Source organism: Notechis scutatus, chromosome 3 (assembly GCF_049901735.1).
Source record: "Notechis scutatus isolate UNSWTSFEM ecotype Mainland chromosome 3, rNotScu1.2, whole genome shotgun sequence".
NCBI classification, from domain to species: Eukaryota; Metazoa; Chordata; class Lepidosauria; order Squamata; family Elapidae; genus Notechis; species Notechis scutatus.
In genome coordinates, this window is record NC_142011.1 from 208,844,926 (window position 1) to 208,861,070 (window position 16,145).

Consider the following 16,145-nt stretch of genomic DNA (forward strand, 5'->3'; position numbering starts at 1 on the left):
CCACCTGTCTCAGGTGGCTCAGACCAAAAGGGTTAGGCCAAGCGGGCCAGAATGTGGGGGGGCTTGGGCTCTGCCCAGCCGTTGTGTGTGTGTGTGTCTCAAGCCTCCGTCGGCGGGCGTTGTGCCGGATGGATTAGCTCCGTAAGCCTCCCAGGACGCCCTTCCTCGCCAACCAGCCAGAACTCCTGAGGGATAAGCCAGGCGCTTCAAAGGTTCGGGTTTGTAAGCAGACCACATAGGTGTAAATTTAGCCCCCCGCGCATTTCGAGGTAACGGTCTTCCCATGTTACTCTGATCCATCGTCCGGTCTCCCTTTTTTTGTGTGTGCCCATATTTGGTCACGTTTTCAGCTGCTAAGCGTGGCGGGGGTTTAGGACATCCCATTTCCCTCTGGTCCTCTCGCAAAGAGCATGACGGTCGGGAGGGACCCTAGAGATCTTCTAGCCCAGCCCCTCTCCTCACGCAGGAGCAACCCCTGTGCCATTCCAGTCCAACGGCGATCCGGCCTCTTGAAAACCTCCAAAACTTCTGAAGGCAAGCCGTGCCACTAATAATCAATTCTTCTCCACGCCAGGAAATTTCTCCTTATTTTTAAGTTGTCCCAAAAGTGCTTCTCCCCCCCACCCCCCAAAAAAAAAAAGACAACTAGATTTCCGGGTTTTTCTTTTCTTCGTTTCGCTTCTCATCCCTTGAAATTTCTTCAGTTGAGCTTCATCCCTGGAGGCTTCCAAGTAGAGACTGGACTGCCATTCGTCAGGAATGATGTAGGGTCTCCCGCTTGGGCAGGGGGTTGGACTAGATGACCTACAAGGTCCCTTCCCACTCTGATTATCTGTTATCTGTAGTTGTGGATGAGAAGCGAAAAGTCTTCAAAAAAAAAAACCAGAAAGTCCAGTTGCCTCTTGAAATAAAAAAAAAAAAAGCGCCTTTGGGACAACTGTGACCTGGAGGATGGGGAATTCCCAATAGTCATTCTTTTTCTAGGTTGGATCTCTCCAGGATAAGTTTCCATCTATTGCTTTTTGTCTTGCTTTGGAGAATAAATTGTCCCCCTCTTTTTTGTGACGGCCCCTCAAATATTGGAAGGCTGCTCTCCTGTCTCCCCGGGTCCTTCTCTTCCCTAGACTAGCCAGGCCCAGTTCCTGCAACCGTCCGTCGTATCTTTTAGCCTCCCGTTCCCTCATCATCCTGATTGCTCTTCTCTGCACTCTTTCCAGAGTCTCAAATATCTTTTTTATAGTGTAGTGACCAAAACTGGATGCAGGACTCTAGGTGTGGCCTTACTAAGGCCACATAAAATGGTATTAACATTTCACGTGATCTTGATTCTATTCCTCTGTTTATGTAGCCTAGGATTGCATTGGCCTTTTGGGCTGCTGCCGCACACGGCTGGCTCATATTTAAGCGATTGTCCATTAGGATTCCAAGATATCCCTCTCACAGTTACGACTATTGAGTTACCATCTGTGCTGCCTTCAGGGGCTTTGGAAAATAGCTTGACTCCCTCTTCTTTGGGGCAGCCCCTGAGATATTGGAACACTGCTATCATGTCACCTCTGGTCTTTCTTTTCATCAAACTAGACATAGCCAATTCCAGCAACTATTCTTCGTATGTTTTAGCCTCCAGTTCCCCATATCACCTCTGTTGCTCTTCTCTGCCCTCTTTCTAGAGTAGAAGTCTCCAAACTTGGCAACTTTAAGACTTGTGGACTTGAATTTCCAGAATTCCTCAGCCAGGTATGCTGCCAAGTTTGGGGACCCCCCTGTTCTAAAGTATCAACATCTTTTTTTACATCGTGGCCACCAAAACTGCACGCAGTATTCCAAATCTGGCCTTACCAAGGCCTTATAAAGCGGTATTTAACACTTCATCTGATGTTGATTCTAGCCCTCTGTTGATGCAGCCAACTTTGATCATGAGTGGTCACTTCTCCTGAAATGAAGGGCCCCCAATCCTACCCCTGGACATGATTGGGCCTGGGCTTAATTCTGTAGCTTCCCTCCCAGCCTCTCCTGGCAGTCCAGCAAACAAACAAACTCAGAAGGAATGCCATCATAGTGTCTATATACAGTCTCTGCAGTTCCTGAGCCAGAGTTTATATACCGTGTTTCCCTGAAAATAAGCCCTAACTAGAAAATAAGTGGATCTTTTGGCGCAAACATTAATATACCGGCAAGACCAGGTCTTATTTTCAGGGGAAATGCGCTAGTTCAGGGGTGTCCAACCTTGGCAACTTTTCAGACCTCTCAGACCAGCATACCCCAGCCAGCTAACTTCAACCTTCTGCAGCTCTGCCCTCTGAAGAAGTTGGACTACATTTCCCATAACTCCTAGTCAGCCAGGCCTGCTAGGTGCCAATCCCTTGTTTTCACTAGTTTCATAGGTACATTTCCTTCCGGGAGTGTTTGATGCACTTGTGTTCATGGTTTTCCCTTCGAAATATCAACAGGTGACGGGGGTGACTGCCTTATAACAGGGGTCTCCAACTTTGGCCACTTTAAGCCTGGTGGACGTTGAAGTCTTCCAGGCTTAAAGTAGCCAAGGTTGGAGACCCTGCCTTATAAGACTGTTTTTCTGGTGCCCTGTTTTTCTAGCGTGGAGATTGATCCTGGTTTAATCCTGATAGGAAAATGGATTGGTTTCACTCTCGTTATTTTTCCAATTGAGTCAGTGGGAGAATACAGGTAGTCCTCACTTGGCGACCACAGTTGAACCCAAAATTTCTGTGGCTAAGCGAGACAGCTGTTCAGTGACTCTTCCCCTCTTTTCCGACCTTTCTGTCTGCTGTCGTTGAGTGAATCACTGCAGTTGTTGAGTGAATCTGGCTTCTCCATGCACTTGGCTTGTCAGATGGTCGCAAAAGGGGACCGCCTGACCTCCCCCAGGGACATAGCAACCGCCATAAGTACATGCCAGTTTGCCAAGCAGGAGCCATGGCGGCGCAGTGCTTCGAATACAGTATTGCAGGCTAATTCTGCCCACTGCCAGCAGTTCGATCCTGACTGGCTCAAGGTCGACCCAGCCTTTCAAGGTCAATAAAATGAGGACCCAGATTGTTGGGGGCCAGAGGCCGACTCGGTAAACTGCACAGAGCGGGCTGTAAAGCATTCCGAAGTGGTATATAAGTCTACGTGCTAGTGCTATCCAAATTTAGATCACGTGACCATGGGGGACGGTGCAATGGTCGCAAGTGTGAAAACGATCATAAGTCACTTTTTTTTTCCGGTGCCGTTGGAACTTCAAACGGTCCACTAAAACGAATGTTTATAAGGTGAAAACTACTTGTGACCTTTACCACCACGTTCAACTGTAAAAGTTGCCTTGGCCTTTTCGACATGGGGGTTCAGCTCGAATTGGGCTCACAGCGAAGCATCAAACTTACACACACACACACACACACACACACACACACACACACACACACACGCTCTAGCAGTTATGTGTCTTGCATTTCCTGGTTGAACATGCAATTCAAGACTTGGAACCAGCCGTGTTAATTGTGTTGTTTTTTTTGTAGCCCATAAAAGGTTATTTGGTAATGTTAGTTGGCCGTAACGCGTTGATGCTGGACGTTGTTGTCCCCGTTTAGCTTCTCAGCTCCTCCAAGCTGGCAGGAAGCCACCTCAGCTATTTGAGCAGCTCCCTGAACGCTTGAGTTCCTTCTCTGGAGACGTTCCAGAATGCCCTCCTAGGTTGTGGGTTCATGGTGGCTCTTGTTGTCTTCCTTTTCAGTGCAAGAAGAAGCACACGCTGGTGTGCCCGGACTTCTCCAAGCACGGCGTCTGCCCCAAGGGCTCCCAGTGCAAACTCCAGCATCCCCAGAAGAAGCACCTGGCCAAGCAAGCCAGCACCAGAGACTCCTGCCCACCTGAGCAGGGAAACTATGCCAAGCGGAATTGGAGGTAATGAGGCTCCTCTGGGAGAAGCCTGGGGACTGTCAGAAAAAAAATCGGTTTCTTTCCCGTGGCCAGGCTGGCCTCGCTGCTACTCTTCTTGGTCAAGGGTCTTCAAACGTGGCACGTTTAAGGCTGGTGGGCTTCCAACTCCCAGAATTCCTGAGCTAACATGACTGGAGGAGGAATTCTGGAATAGATAGAGAGAGATAGAGAGAGAGAGAGAGAGAGAGAGAGAGAGAGAGAGAGATAGATAGATAGATAGAGATAGATAGATAGATAGATAGATAGATAGATAGATAGATAGATAGATAGATAGATAGAGAGAGGTAGAATAGATAGAAAGATGGATAGATAGAGAAAGAGAGGTAGAATAGATAGAAAGATGGATAGAATAGAATAGAATAGAATAGAATAGAATAGAATAGAATAGAATAGAATAGAGAGACAGACAGAATAGAGCAAGGGTCTTCCGAATTCTGGAATAGATAAAGAGACAGATAGAATAGAGAGACAGAGAGAAAGATAGGATGGATGGATGGATGGATGGATGGATGGATAGATAGATAGATAGATAGATAGATAGATAGATAGATAGATAGATAGATAGATAGATAGATAGATAGATAGATGATAGATAGATAGATAGATAGATAGATAGATAGATAGATAGATAGATAGATAGATAGATTGATTTTTGGGCTCCCATACCGGAAATGACAAACCGGGCCCACTTTTCGACCTCCAAAGGCTGCAGAGGCTGAAAATGGGCACTTCCGGTATTTCCAGTAGGCCTGTTTTTCAGCTTCCCAAGGCTACAGAGGCTTCCCTCAAGCCTCTGGGAGTATGGAAAGGGCCTCAAACGGGCCCAAAATCAGCTGGGAGGCAGTGCAGGTAAGTTTGGCTGGGGCTCGTGTGCCTGCACAAATGGCTCTGTGACACACGTGCCATAGGTTCGCCCTGACGGGTCTAGGCCTACCCGCGCCTGTATTTCAACCTCCGCCATTTTAAGACGGGTGGACTTCAACTCCCAGAATCCCTCCTCCAGTCATGTTAGCTCAGGGATTCTGGGAGTTGAAAATCCACAAGTCTTAAAGCTGCCAGGTTGCAGACTCCTTGGTCTAGGCCTACCCGCGCCTGTATTTCAACCTCCGCCATTTTAAGGCGGGTGGACTTCAACTCCCAGAACCCCTCCTCCAGTCATGTTAGCTCAGGGATTCTGGGAGTTGAAGTCCTACAATCTTAAAGCTGCCAGGTTTGCAGACTCCTTGGTCTAGGCCTACCCGCGCCTGTATTTCAACCTCCGCCATTTTAAGACGGGTGGACTTCAACTCCCAGAATCTCTCCTCCAGTCATGTTAGCTCAGGGATTCTGGGAGTTGAAGTCCACAAGTTTAAAGCTGCCAGGTTGCAGACTCCTTGGTCTAGGCCTACCCACGCCTGTATTTCAACCTCCGACATTTTAAGTCTGGCAGACTTCAACTCCCAGAATTCCCCAGCCACCTTTTGCTGGCTGGGGAATTCTGGGAGTTGAAGTCCAGCCATCTTAAAGTGGTGGAGGTGGCAAAATCCTGGCTTAAAGAGCTCAGCCCCAGATCTCCCCATGGTTAGGGGGATAACCCCATTGTACCCACCTGGAAAGGAGCTTGGGCCTCCTGCAACCCCCTCCCCAAACCCTCCACCCCTCCCTCTCTCTTCCTTCTGCCTCTATATCGGTCCCAGGGAAAGCTCCAAAGACCCCCCCAACCCTCCTTGTATGGCAGTGCCCAGGCGATGCCACGCAAATACACACACACACACACACACACACACACACACACACACACCTGGCTGAGTTAATTCAGGGCGACGACGTAAACCCCTCCGTGTCAAATGAGGCAGAAAATACCCCCTTGCTCTTATTTAGGTAAGAATGTGCCTTGGGGGGGCAGGGGCTGGGGAGGGGAGGCAGGCAGGAATCCATCAGGGAAAGAGGGAAGACGAGGAGCTGGCCCAAAGACACACACACACACACACACACACACACACACACACACGCCGCCGCCTGCGTTCCAGGGAGGGTTAGGTGAGAAGGGCTCTTAAATAGCACCCTTCCCTCCTCCATCTTGATTAGCGGGGGCTGCCAAGTCCGGACGTCAAACATGATGATGAAGCTGCGTCACATTAAGTGTTGAGCCTCCCCTCCTCTCCCCCACCTGACCTCTTGGGGGGGTGGCTGAAAGGGAGGCCAGGTGGCCGAAAGGGAAGGGCTGAGGCCGGAGGAGGGGAGGGAGAGGGCAGCAGTCGGCTGGAGCCAGAGCTAACTCATCAGCCTCTTGAGCTACGAGTCCCCGAATGACAAGAGTTGGAAGGTACCTTGGAGGTCATCTAGTCCAACCCTCCCGCCCACACAGGAGTCCCTGCCCCATTTCTGGCAGTCCAGTCTCTTCTTGAAAGCCTTCAGTGATGAAGCTCCCACAACTTACTTACTTACTTACTTACTTACTTACTTACTTTCTTTCTTTCTTTCTTTCTTTCTTTCTTTCTTTCTTTCTTTCTTTCTTTCTTTCTTTCTTTCTTTCTTTCTTTCTTTCTTTCTTTCTTTTCTTTCTTCCTTCCTTCCTTCCTTCCTTCCTTCCTTCCTTCCTTCCTTCATATCTATCTGTCTATCAGATTAACACAGTTGGAAGGGACCTTGTAGGTCATCTAGTCCAACCCCCCCAGCAGGAGACCCTACACCATTTCTGACAGATGGCAGTCCAATCTTTTCTTGAAAGGAAGGAAGGAAGTGATGAAGCTCCCACAACTTCCTTCCTTCCTTCCTTCCTTCCTTCCTTCCTTCCTTCCTTCCTTCCTACCTACCTACCTACCTACCTACCTACCTACCTACCTACCTAACATGTTTCTCATATAATAAGGCCGGGTCTTATTTTTTTTTGAGCCCCAAAATATGGCTAGGCCGTCTTTTTGGGGTGACTTAATTCCCCCCTTGCATCTTAGGGCAGGCGGGCAGCGACAGCTTGGATGTTGACCTCAGCGTTGGTGGGGCATTTCGTATCGGGGTCAACGCAGGCAGCACCATATCCAGGTGTGCAACAAAAGTGCTTCCTAACAGCAAGCCCGCCCGCCATTTCCCCCCCCCCCCATTTCGCATGTTTTAATATAGGCCTTAATGGGGGGGGAGGGGCTTAATTTCATTTCATGCCTATAAAACATGCTGGGACTTCCTCTTGGGGGAGGCCGTATTGTTGGAGAAACAGGGTACCTACCTACCTACCTATCAGATTAACACAGTTGGAAGGGACCTTGTAGGTCATCTAGTCCAACCCCCTGCTCAAGCAGGAGACATTTACAGAATCATAGAATAAGAGTTGGAAGGGACATCAGAGGTCGTCTAGTCCAGCCCCCTGCTCGAGCAGGAGAACCTATACCATTCCAGACAAGCGACTGGCCAATCTCTTTCTTTCTTCTCTTGCAGGCGAAAAGAGGAGGAAGAGGAGGGAGGAGCCACCGGAGGAGCCTTCTGGCAGCCGAGAATCCTCTCTCAAAACAGCCAACTGACCAAGCAGCCGTCCTTCATCTCTCTCCAGTCGCCCCCCGCCTCCCCCCAGGAGGAGGGCCCCAAGTCAGAGAGAACTGGGGAAGAAGCAGGTACAAAGCAGCAACCTTTAAATTCAGAATAGAGCTGGGAGGGACCTCAGAGGTCCTCTAGTCCAAGCCCCAAGCCAACATTGGAGCACTCACCACTTCTGGATTCATTGCATAGATAGAACAACTTTGACAACTTGAAGACCTGTGAACTTCCAACTCCCAGGATCGACCTGACTGGGGGATTCTGGGAGTTGAAGTCCACCCACCTTAAAGCGGCCAAGTTTGGAGGCGCCTGCTTTACGGCATCCCAAATCCTGCCCCTGCCTGCCAAAGTTTACCAATTTATCCGTTTAAAACATGACTGTCCTTGGCTGGAAAACAAAATTCGATTTACAAAAAAAAAAAAAGAATAACAAGCCCTACAAGCAAAGCTGGCTAGGGAATTCTGGGAGTTGAAGTCCGCAGATCTTAAAGGGGCCTGAAAGGCTGGACACCTGGTGTAGAAGAGTAGAAACTAGAGTGGACCAGAAGGAAAGCTGAGAAATGAAGGGAATAAATCAGAGGAGAAATTTCCCCCTTTTCTCCCTGCTCCTCCCCTCTTGTCCTTGGTCATCTCTCTCCTTTGGACATCTCCAAGCCAGTCTCTGTTCCATGATTTCACCCCGGGCTCCTGCACCCCATTTAGGCCAAGGAAGTGTAGAGTAAGTCCCCCTTTGACTCCTGGGGGGAATTAATGGTGGTCTCTAAATGTAGAAGAGAAAGAAAGAAACCTGGTTTGTTGCCAGTGGCTGCAGGTAAGTTCTACCCCAGGCACCAAGTAAGGTGGGCTTTCTTATGAAAAATGGCTTTTGTTCTCTTTCTTTCTTTCTTTCTTTCTTTCTTTCTTTCTTTCTTTCTTTCTTTCTTTCTTTCTTTCTTTCCTTTTCTTTTCTTTTCTTTTCTTTTCTTTTCTTTCTTTATTCCTTCCTTCCTTCCCTTTCTTTTTTCTTTCTCCCTTCTTTCTTTTTCTTTCTTCCTTCCTTCCTTTTTTCCTTCCTTCCTTCTCTTTCTTTCTTTCTCTTTCTTTTTTCTTTCTCTCTCCTTTCTTTCTTTCTTCCTTCCTTCCTTCCTTCCTTCCTTCCTTCCTTCCTTTCTTTCTTTCTTTCTTTCTTTCTTTCTTTCTTTCTTTCTTTCTTTCTTTCTTTCTTCCCTTTCTTCCTTCCTTCCTCTCTTTCTTTCTTCCTTCCTTCCTTCCTTTTCTTTTTCTCTCTCCCTCCCTCCCTTCCCTTCCTTCCTTCCTTCCTTCCTTCCTTCCTTCCTTTTTCTTCTCTTTTTCTCTTTTTCTTTCTTTTTCTTTCTTTCTTTCTTTCTTTCTTTCTTTCTTTCTTTCTTTCTTTCTTTCTTTCTTTCTTTCTTTCTTTCTTTCTTTCTTTCTTAATTTCTTAATTTCTTAATTTCTTTCTTTTTTTCTTTCTTTCTTTCCTTCTTTCCTGACTTCTCACAGGCAGTTTCTTCTTGAGAAGAAAATATTTGTACCTGTAAGGTCCTTTGTGGTCTCTGATTGCTTTTCTTGCAGAGGTTTCCTTACCCAACTAGGAAACATCATCAAGGCTAGAAGGGAGTGGGGTTTGTGGAGAGGAGGAGGAGGAGGAGGAGGAGAATCGGTGTTCTCTGAGCTCGGTTGCTTTCCTGCAGGCATTTCATGATCCTACTAAGTAACTTCATCAGTTCCAGAAGGGAGTGGAGCTTGTGGAGAGGAGGAGGAGGAGAAGGAGGGGGGCTGTGGGGTTCTTGGTGCTCTCTGAACTGGGTGGTTTTCTTGCAGACATTTCATGACCCAGCTAGATAACATCATCAGTGCTAGAAGGGAGTGGAGCTTGTGGAGGGGAAGAGGAGGAGGCTCGGTGGCCTTTGGGGTTCTCTGAACTTGATGTTGTAGACGTTTCATTACCCTACTAAGTAACATCAGTGCTAGAAGGAGTGGTGTTTATGGAAAAGAGGAGGAGGAGGAGGAATGTGAGGTGTTGGATGATCTCTCAGCTTGGCTGTTTCTCGCAGACCTTTCATTACCCTACTAAGTAACCTCAACAATGCTAGGGAGTTTGGAAGGAGAAGGATGTCCTTGATGCTCTCTGAGCTTGGTAATTTTGATGGAGATGTTTCATGTTACCCAATGAGGCGACCTCATCAGAAGGGACTGTGAGAGCAAACCTCCCTCCCTCCTAGCCCTGATGATGTTACCTGGCAGGGCGATGAGATGTCTGCCCACTGAATATCTCCACCCACATGTGGCCGGACCAACTAAGGACCACACATGGAAGTTGGCTGTCCAACCTTTACCTGCAAATTAAATCTCTAACGGCAGCTTCCATCCCACACAGGTGGAACGTCCTATCTAGCCCTCCTTTTCCCATATGGCCCCCTACCAGACCCCTTTTTGGGGTGGGGGGAGCTCCAATTCTATTTCTCCTGGTGCAGAGAAGCCAAACCTGTTGGGCTCCTCCACAGGTAACTCACCTTGCAGTTAAACAGCTTTTGTGCCAGCCACAGCTGATCTCTCTCTCTCTCTCTCTCTCTTTTTTTTTCTCTTTCTCTCTCTTTCCCCTCCCCCTCTCTCCCTCTCCATACACAATTTCTTGATGGTTTGATATCTCTCTCCTCCACCCCCCAATTGTCACCGAATGCACCCACCGGCCCTTCCAATCGAGTGCTAATTTAATTAGAAAGCACCCATTTTAGTTAATTTGTTCAGGAAGATCACAGCTGCGAGCAGATGTTGGAGGGGAGGGGGTTCCTTCCTTCCCTCTCCCAGCGATCGATCGTTGTGGGAGGCGGCGAAGGGGGCGTCTTTTGCAAGTGACTCCCGCCCAGCCTTGTTTAAGGGAGTGAAGAGGGTTTTAGGGAGGGGGGGAGCAACGGCCCTCTCTGTAAACATTTTACAGCTATCTGCTCTTTCGGAGCGAGGATATAAACCCCTGGCAACTCTTGGGGAGGGGTTGATGGGCGGGCGGCACCATCGGCCGCCATACGGCAATCATTTTATTGTCATATTTCACGGTCGTAACGTTAATGGGAGATGCTGGCTCCAGACTTTTCCTCTCTCTCCCTCTCTCTCTCTCTCTCTTTTAAGGGCTCCGCTGAGCATGCTCAACCCCAAAATCGCTTTCGCTTTGGAAAATTCAAGAGAGGCTTCCGGGTTTTTTTTTATTTGGGTGGTTTACCTTTTGGGTTTCAGCAGGGAGAACTTGGCCACCAGGTCTTGGTCTCCCTGCCCTGCCCTAGGGCTCACCTGTCTCACCTGGAAGAGTGTCCTCTTGAGCCACCTGGGCTCCTCTGTGAGGGGACCCCGAGACCCCTAGGCTGCAGCTCTGCTGATCTACAGATAACAAATAATAACAGATAATCAGAGTTGGAAGGCACCTTGGAGGTCATCTAGTCCAACCCCCACCCACCCAAGCAGGAGACCCTACACCATTGTCTGACTGAGGGGAGTCCAGTCTCTTCTTGGAAGCCTCCAGGGATGAAGCTCCCACAACTTCCGAAGGCAACTTCTGTTCCATCGGTCGACTGCTCTCACTATCGGAAAGTTTATCCTTATTTAAATCTCTCCTTGATCAGTTTCCATCCATTATTATTCCTTGCCTGGCCTTTAGGTCCTCCTCTGTATGGCAGCCCCTCAAATATTGGAAGGCTGCTCTCCTGTCTCCCCTGGTCCTTCTCTTCCCTAGACTAGCCAGGCCCAGTTCCTGCAATCGTTCATTGTATGTTTTAGCCTCCCTTTCCCTCATCATCCTGGTTGCTCTTCTCTGCACTTTTTCCAGAGTCTCAACCTCTTTTTTATAATGTGGTGACCAAAACTGGATGCAGGACTCTAGGTGTGGCCTTACTAAGGCTTTACAAAGTGGTATTAGTACTCTATAGGTGCAGCTTATAGGTCTGATGGTGGTGGGAGCAGTCTTGGATAGATCTGCAACTCACCTGCGTCAGGGCCAGAAGGAGCCGATGGGAAAGCTTGGCCAAACTTTAGGTCTATGGAGATTCTCCGTCCTCTAGATCCTGGTTGTCCCAAAGGTGCTTTTTTTTTCTCAAGAGGCAACTGGATTTTTCTGTTGTTGTTTTTTCTTTGAAGACGTTTTGCTTCTTATCCAAGAAGCTCCTTCAGCTCTGACCGGATGGTGGGGAATGGAAGCAGTTGTAGACAGTCGTTGAGGCCACTTGGAGGTTTGTCTGTGTCCTCAGGGTCACCTGAGTGGTGCAAATGGGTGTGTGGAGCCTCCTTGGAACTGCAGAAAGGACTGCGTTGCAGTCTAATCCATTTCTACCACTCAGGTGACCCCCGAGGACACAGACAAACCCCCAGGAGGCCTCAACCACTCTCCAAAAAGGACGCAAATGACCAGCTCTGTCTGCAAGGAGTATCCATCCTTCCATCCTCCGCTGTTCAGTCAGAGCTGAAGAAGCTTCTTGGAGGAGAAGCAAAACGTCTTCAAGGAAAAACCGAGAAAGCCCAGCTGCCTCTTGGGAAAAACAAAAAAAGCACCTTTGGGACCACCATGGCCTGGAGGACGGAGAACCTCCACGAACAACTCTTAGGGTCAGTTCTCCTGCCTTCCTTCCTCCAAAGCGCAGGAAGAAGGCTGGTTGGTTTTCGTTTCAAAGACGTGTCGTGTCGTCGGAAGCGCACAACTCTCTGTCGCAAAGCAGCCCCACCAGCTCAGCAGAAGCGGCTCCGGTTTTCCTTCCAAGCCGCCTCGCCGTCGTGGCCCGGCGCCCTCCGTCTTGCTCCCAAGCCCTTCGATCATCATAATGGCGGCCGGGGGAGGGGGGTGGAATAAAAGAGGCTTCTTAAACCAGAGCCCGTCACTAAGTAGAAATGATAGACCTGCTTCCGGGAAGATAAATGGGCCCCGCAGCCGAAAGGCGGAAGGTCGGAGAAAGAAGTGAGCAAGCCTTTAGGTGCCAGCAAGATTGATCGCACGGTGGGAACCCATCTAGCAGGAACATGGAAGAGAAAAAGGGAGCATGGGGGGTGGAAAGAGAAATACGTTTGTGTTTGCCCGGTTCCTGCCGGACTTTTGCCTGTCAAAGTGGGAAAAGGGAGACAGAGCGTTTCCTTCATTCTTTCTTTCCTTCACTTCACTCGCTCACTCACTTATTCATTCCTTCCTTCTTTCGTTCACTCACTCACTCATCCACTTAATTTTCTTCATTCCATTCCACTCACTCACTCACTTATTCCTTCCTTCCTTCCATTCCTTCCTTCACTCACTCACTCACTCATCCACTTCCTCATTCCTTCCTTCCATTCCTTCCTTCCTTCACTCACTCACTCACTCATTCACTCATCCACTTACTCATTCCTTCATTCTATTCCTTCATTCTTTCCTTCCTTCCTTCACTCACTCATCCACTTATTCATTCATTCCTTCCATTCCTTCCTTCCTTCACTCACTCAGTCTTCCACTTACTTTCCTTCCTTCCTACCTTCACTCACTCTCTCACTCATCCACTTACTCATTCCTTCCTTCCATTCCTTCCTTCCTTCACTCACTCAGTCTTCCACTTACTTACTTCCTACCTTCACTCACTCTCTCTCATCCACTTACTCATTCCTTCCTTCCTTCCTTTCCTTCCTTCCTTCCTTCCTTCCTTCCTTCCTTCCTTCCTTCATTCATTCATTCATTCATTCATTCATTCATAGTATCATAGGACCAGAAGCGACCTTAGAGATCATCAAGTCCAACCCCCTGCCCAAGGCAGAGAAACTTATTCCATCATGGACAAGCGGCTGTCCAGTCTCTTCTTAAAGAGTGATGGAGCCCCCACAAGAACTTCTGAAGGCGAGAGGTTCTACTGGTTGATTGTTCTCCCTGTCAGAAAATTTCTCCTTATTTCCAGGTTGAATCTCTGCTTGATCCATTTCCATCCATTATTATTCCTTGTCTGGCCTTCAGGTGCTTTAGAAAATAGCTTGACCCTCTCCTCCTCTCTGGGGCAGCCCCCCAAATATTGGAAGGCTGCTCTCCTGTCTCCCCTGGTCCTTCTCTTCACCAGACTAGCCAAGCCCAGTTCCTGTAATCGTTCGTTGTATGTTTTAGCCTCCAGTCCCCTCATCATCCTGGTTGCTCTTCTCTGCCCTCTTTCCAGAGTCTCATCATCTTTTTTTATAGTGTGGTGACCAAAAGCGGATGCAGGATTCTAGGTGTGGCCTTACTCAGGCTTTACAGGGTGGCTAATTCTCATTTTTGAGAGAGAGAGAGGAGAGGAGAGGAGAGGAGAGAAAGAGAGAGGAGAGGAGAGAGAGAGAGAGAGAGAGAGAGAAAGAGAGAGGAGAGAGGAGAGAAAGAGAGAGGAGAGAGAGAGAAGAGAGAGAGGAGAGAAGAGGAGAGAGAAGAGAAAAGAGAGAGGAGAGATGATATATATTTATTTATTTATTTATTTTGGGGGAGAGCCCTGAAATGCCACTTTAATCTGTTGCACCTCCTTGATCAACGGGAAGGGAGCTCTCAGGCTGCTCGCTCAGCCGGCACCGAGTATTTTGCGTTCTGGATTTTCCCTCGTTTCCCCGGCCTGCCATGAAATAGATGGGGTTGCATTTCAAAATGATTACTCATTCAGATTAGCCTCTCTTCTTTCTTTCTTTTTTTCTTTTTTTTTTTCTTTTTCTGAAGATCCCGTATTGATTCCGAGGTCATTAATCCTTGCAATTGGGATATTTTCTAGCACTCTGGTATTGGTTGAAAGGGGGTGAGGGTGAATGGAAGAGACACGTGAAGGTGTCACTTCTTTTCTTTATTAAAAAAAAAAGTTTTTTTTTTTATTTTTAACAACAAACAAAAACACAAAACATAACAAAAAACTGACACACTGTATAATTGAAAGAAGGTTTTAGAAAGAAGGTTTATTAGTAAAACAACTAATAAAACCTTCTTTCAATTATAAAGTGTGTCGGTTGGTACACAGTCTCTATAGTCTTTTCCTCTTAAATTTCATATTGCATTCATTAACTTTCCATATCCTATTTTATTATTACTATACGATCATTAGACTTTAATTTCAGTTCCATATTCTCTTTTAGAGCATATCTCAATTCTTACTAATTTTTATTCATATTATGTTTTGTTTAAAGGTAATTAGCTATAGCATGGCATTGCTGCTATAATATACTTAAATTTCCTACTTTGCTATCTAACCATTGGTAAAATAAATCCCATATCTTAAAATATTCTTTTTCTTCTTGCTCTCTCATTGCTAATGTTAATCTGCGCATATCTGCACATTCCATTGTTTTCTTAAATTACTTCCTCCTTGGAGGTGTCACTTCTGTCCTGGGCCTCTCCGTGTGTACTTAACACCAACGGGCTAAATCTTCCTTTAGCATGCTGTGCAAGGGCATTCTTTGCATTTAGGAGGAGTGGACCAGCAGGAAGTTAGTTAGTTAGTTAGTTAGTTAGTTAGTTAGTTCAGAGGTCTTCAAACTTGGCAGCTTTAGGACTGTGGACTTCAACTCCCAGAATTCCTCCTCCAGTCATGTTAGCTTAGGAATTCTGGGAGTTGGAAGTCCACAAGTCCTAAAGCTGCCAAGTTTGAAGACCTTTTTTCTTTTCTTTCTTTCTTTCTTTCTTTCTTTCTTTCTTTCTTTCTTTCTTTCTTTCTTTCTTTCTTTCTTTCTTTCTTTCTTTCTTTCTTTTTCTCTCTCTCTTTCTCTTTCTTTCTCTCTTTTCCTTTGTTCCTTTTCTTTCTTTCTCTTTTTTCCTTCCTTTCTTCCTTTTCCTTTGTACCTTCCTTTTCTTTCTCTTTCTTTTTTCTTTCTCCTTCATCCCTTCCTTCTTTTCTTTTTTCTTCTTTCTCTTTTTCTTTCTTTTCCTTCCTTCCTTCCTTCCTTTTCTTTCTTTCTTTTTCTCTCTCTTTCCTTTCCTTCCTTCCCTTTCTCTCTCTTTTCTTTCTTCTTTCTTTTACTTCTTTCCTTTCTTCCTTCCTCCCTTTTTTTTCTTTTCCTCTGCTCTCCTCTTTCTTTTCTCTTTCTTTTTCTTTCTTTTCCTTCTTTCCACCCTTCCCTTTCTCCCTTTCCTTTCCTTTCCTTTCCTTTCTTTTTTTCTTTCCACCTAGAGGCAAACTTGACCTCTGTCCCTGATCTCTACTACTGTAGTCTCAACTGTTATCAGCTCTCTGCCTTGTTGGATGGTTGTTCTTGTTGCCTTTAAAACAATTAAATTTTAAAGAAACTTACTATTGACTTTTCATTTAAAAAAAAAAAAGACAACTGATCGCAGTTAGTGACAGGTTTGTGTGTAAACTTTCAAAGAGTTATAAGCCAAACTATAAACCAGAGACAAAAATCAAAGTCTCAGCAACGTGGTCAAGTTTTTGTTTTGTTTTTTAGTCTGTTGGTTTGGAGAGAGGTGTGTTAGGTATAACATTGATACCAAATATGGTTTGGGTGAATAAATATATAAAACTTAGATATCATGGTTTAAGTGCTTATCACTTTAAGCACAATGCAGCAGGCAATTAGCCGATTAAGGGTGCGGTTATAAGTTACAATATAAGGAAGCATTAGAAGCTGGAAAGCTTACTGTCTGTCTGTAACTGGCTGTAACTGTAACTGTGTGCTGCTGCGACTAACTGTGATTACTGACTGTGAGTGCCTGTGACTGAACTGTTATTGTTTGCTACTGTTTGCTGAATATCCAGCGTTTGTTT

The 16,145-nt window shown here is 46.6% G+C and overlaps 1 protein-coding gene across 1 annotated transcript in view; it reads left to right on the top strand.

The window, feature by feature from the left end:
• ZC3H3 (zinc finger CCCH-type containing 3) overlaps positions 1–16,145 on the top strand; it is a 233,021-nt gene that overhangs the window by 207,944 nt on the left and 8,932 nt on the right. Inside the window, exons 10-11 of the mRNA XM_087962274.1 lie at positions 3,734–3,903; positions 7,351–7,523. Coding sequence (XP_087818400.1) covers positions 3,734–3,903; positions 7,351–7,523 — 343 coding nt within the window. The remainder of the gene's footprint in view (positions 1–3,733; positions 3,904–7,350; positions 7,524–16,145) is intronic.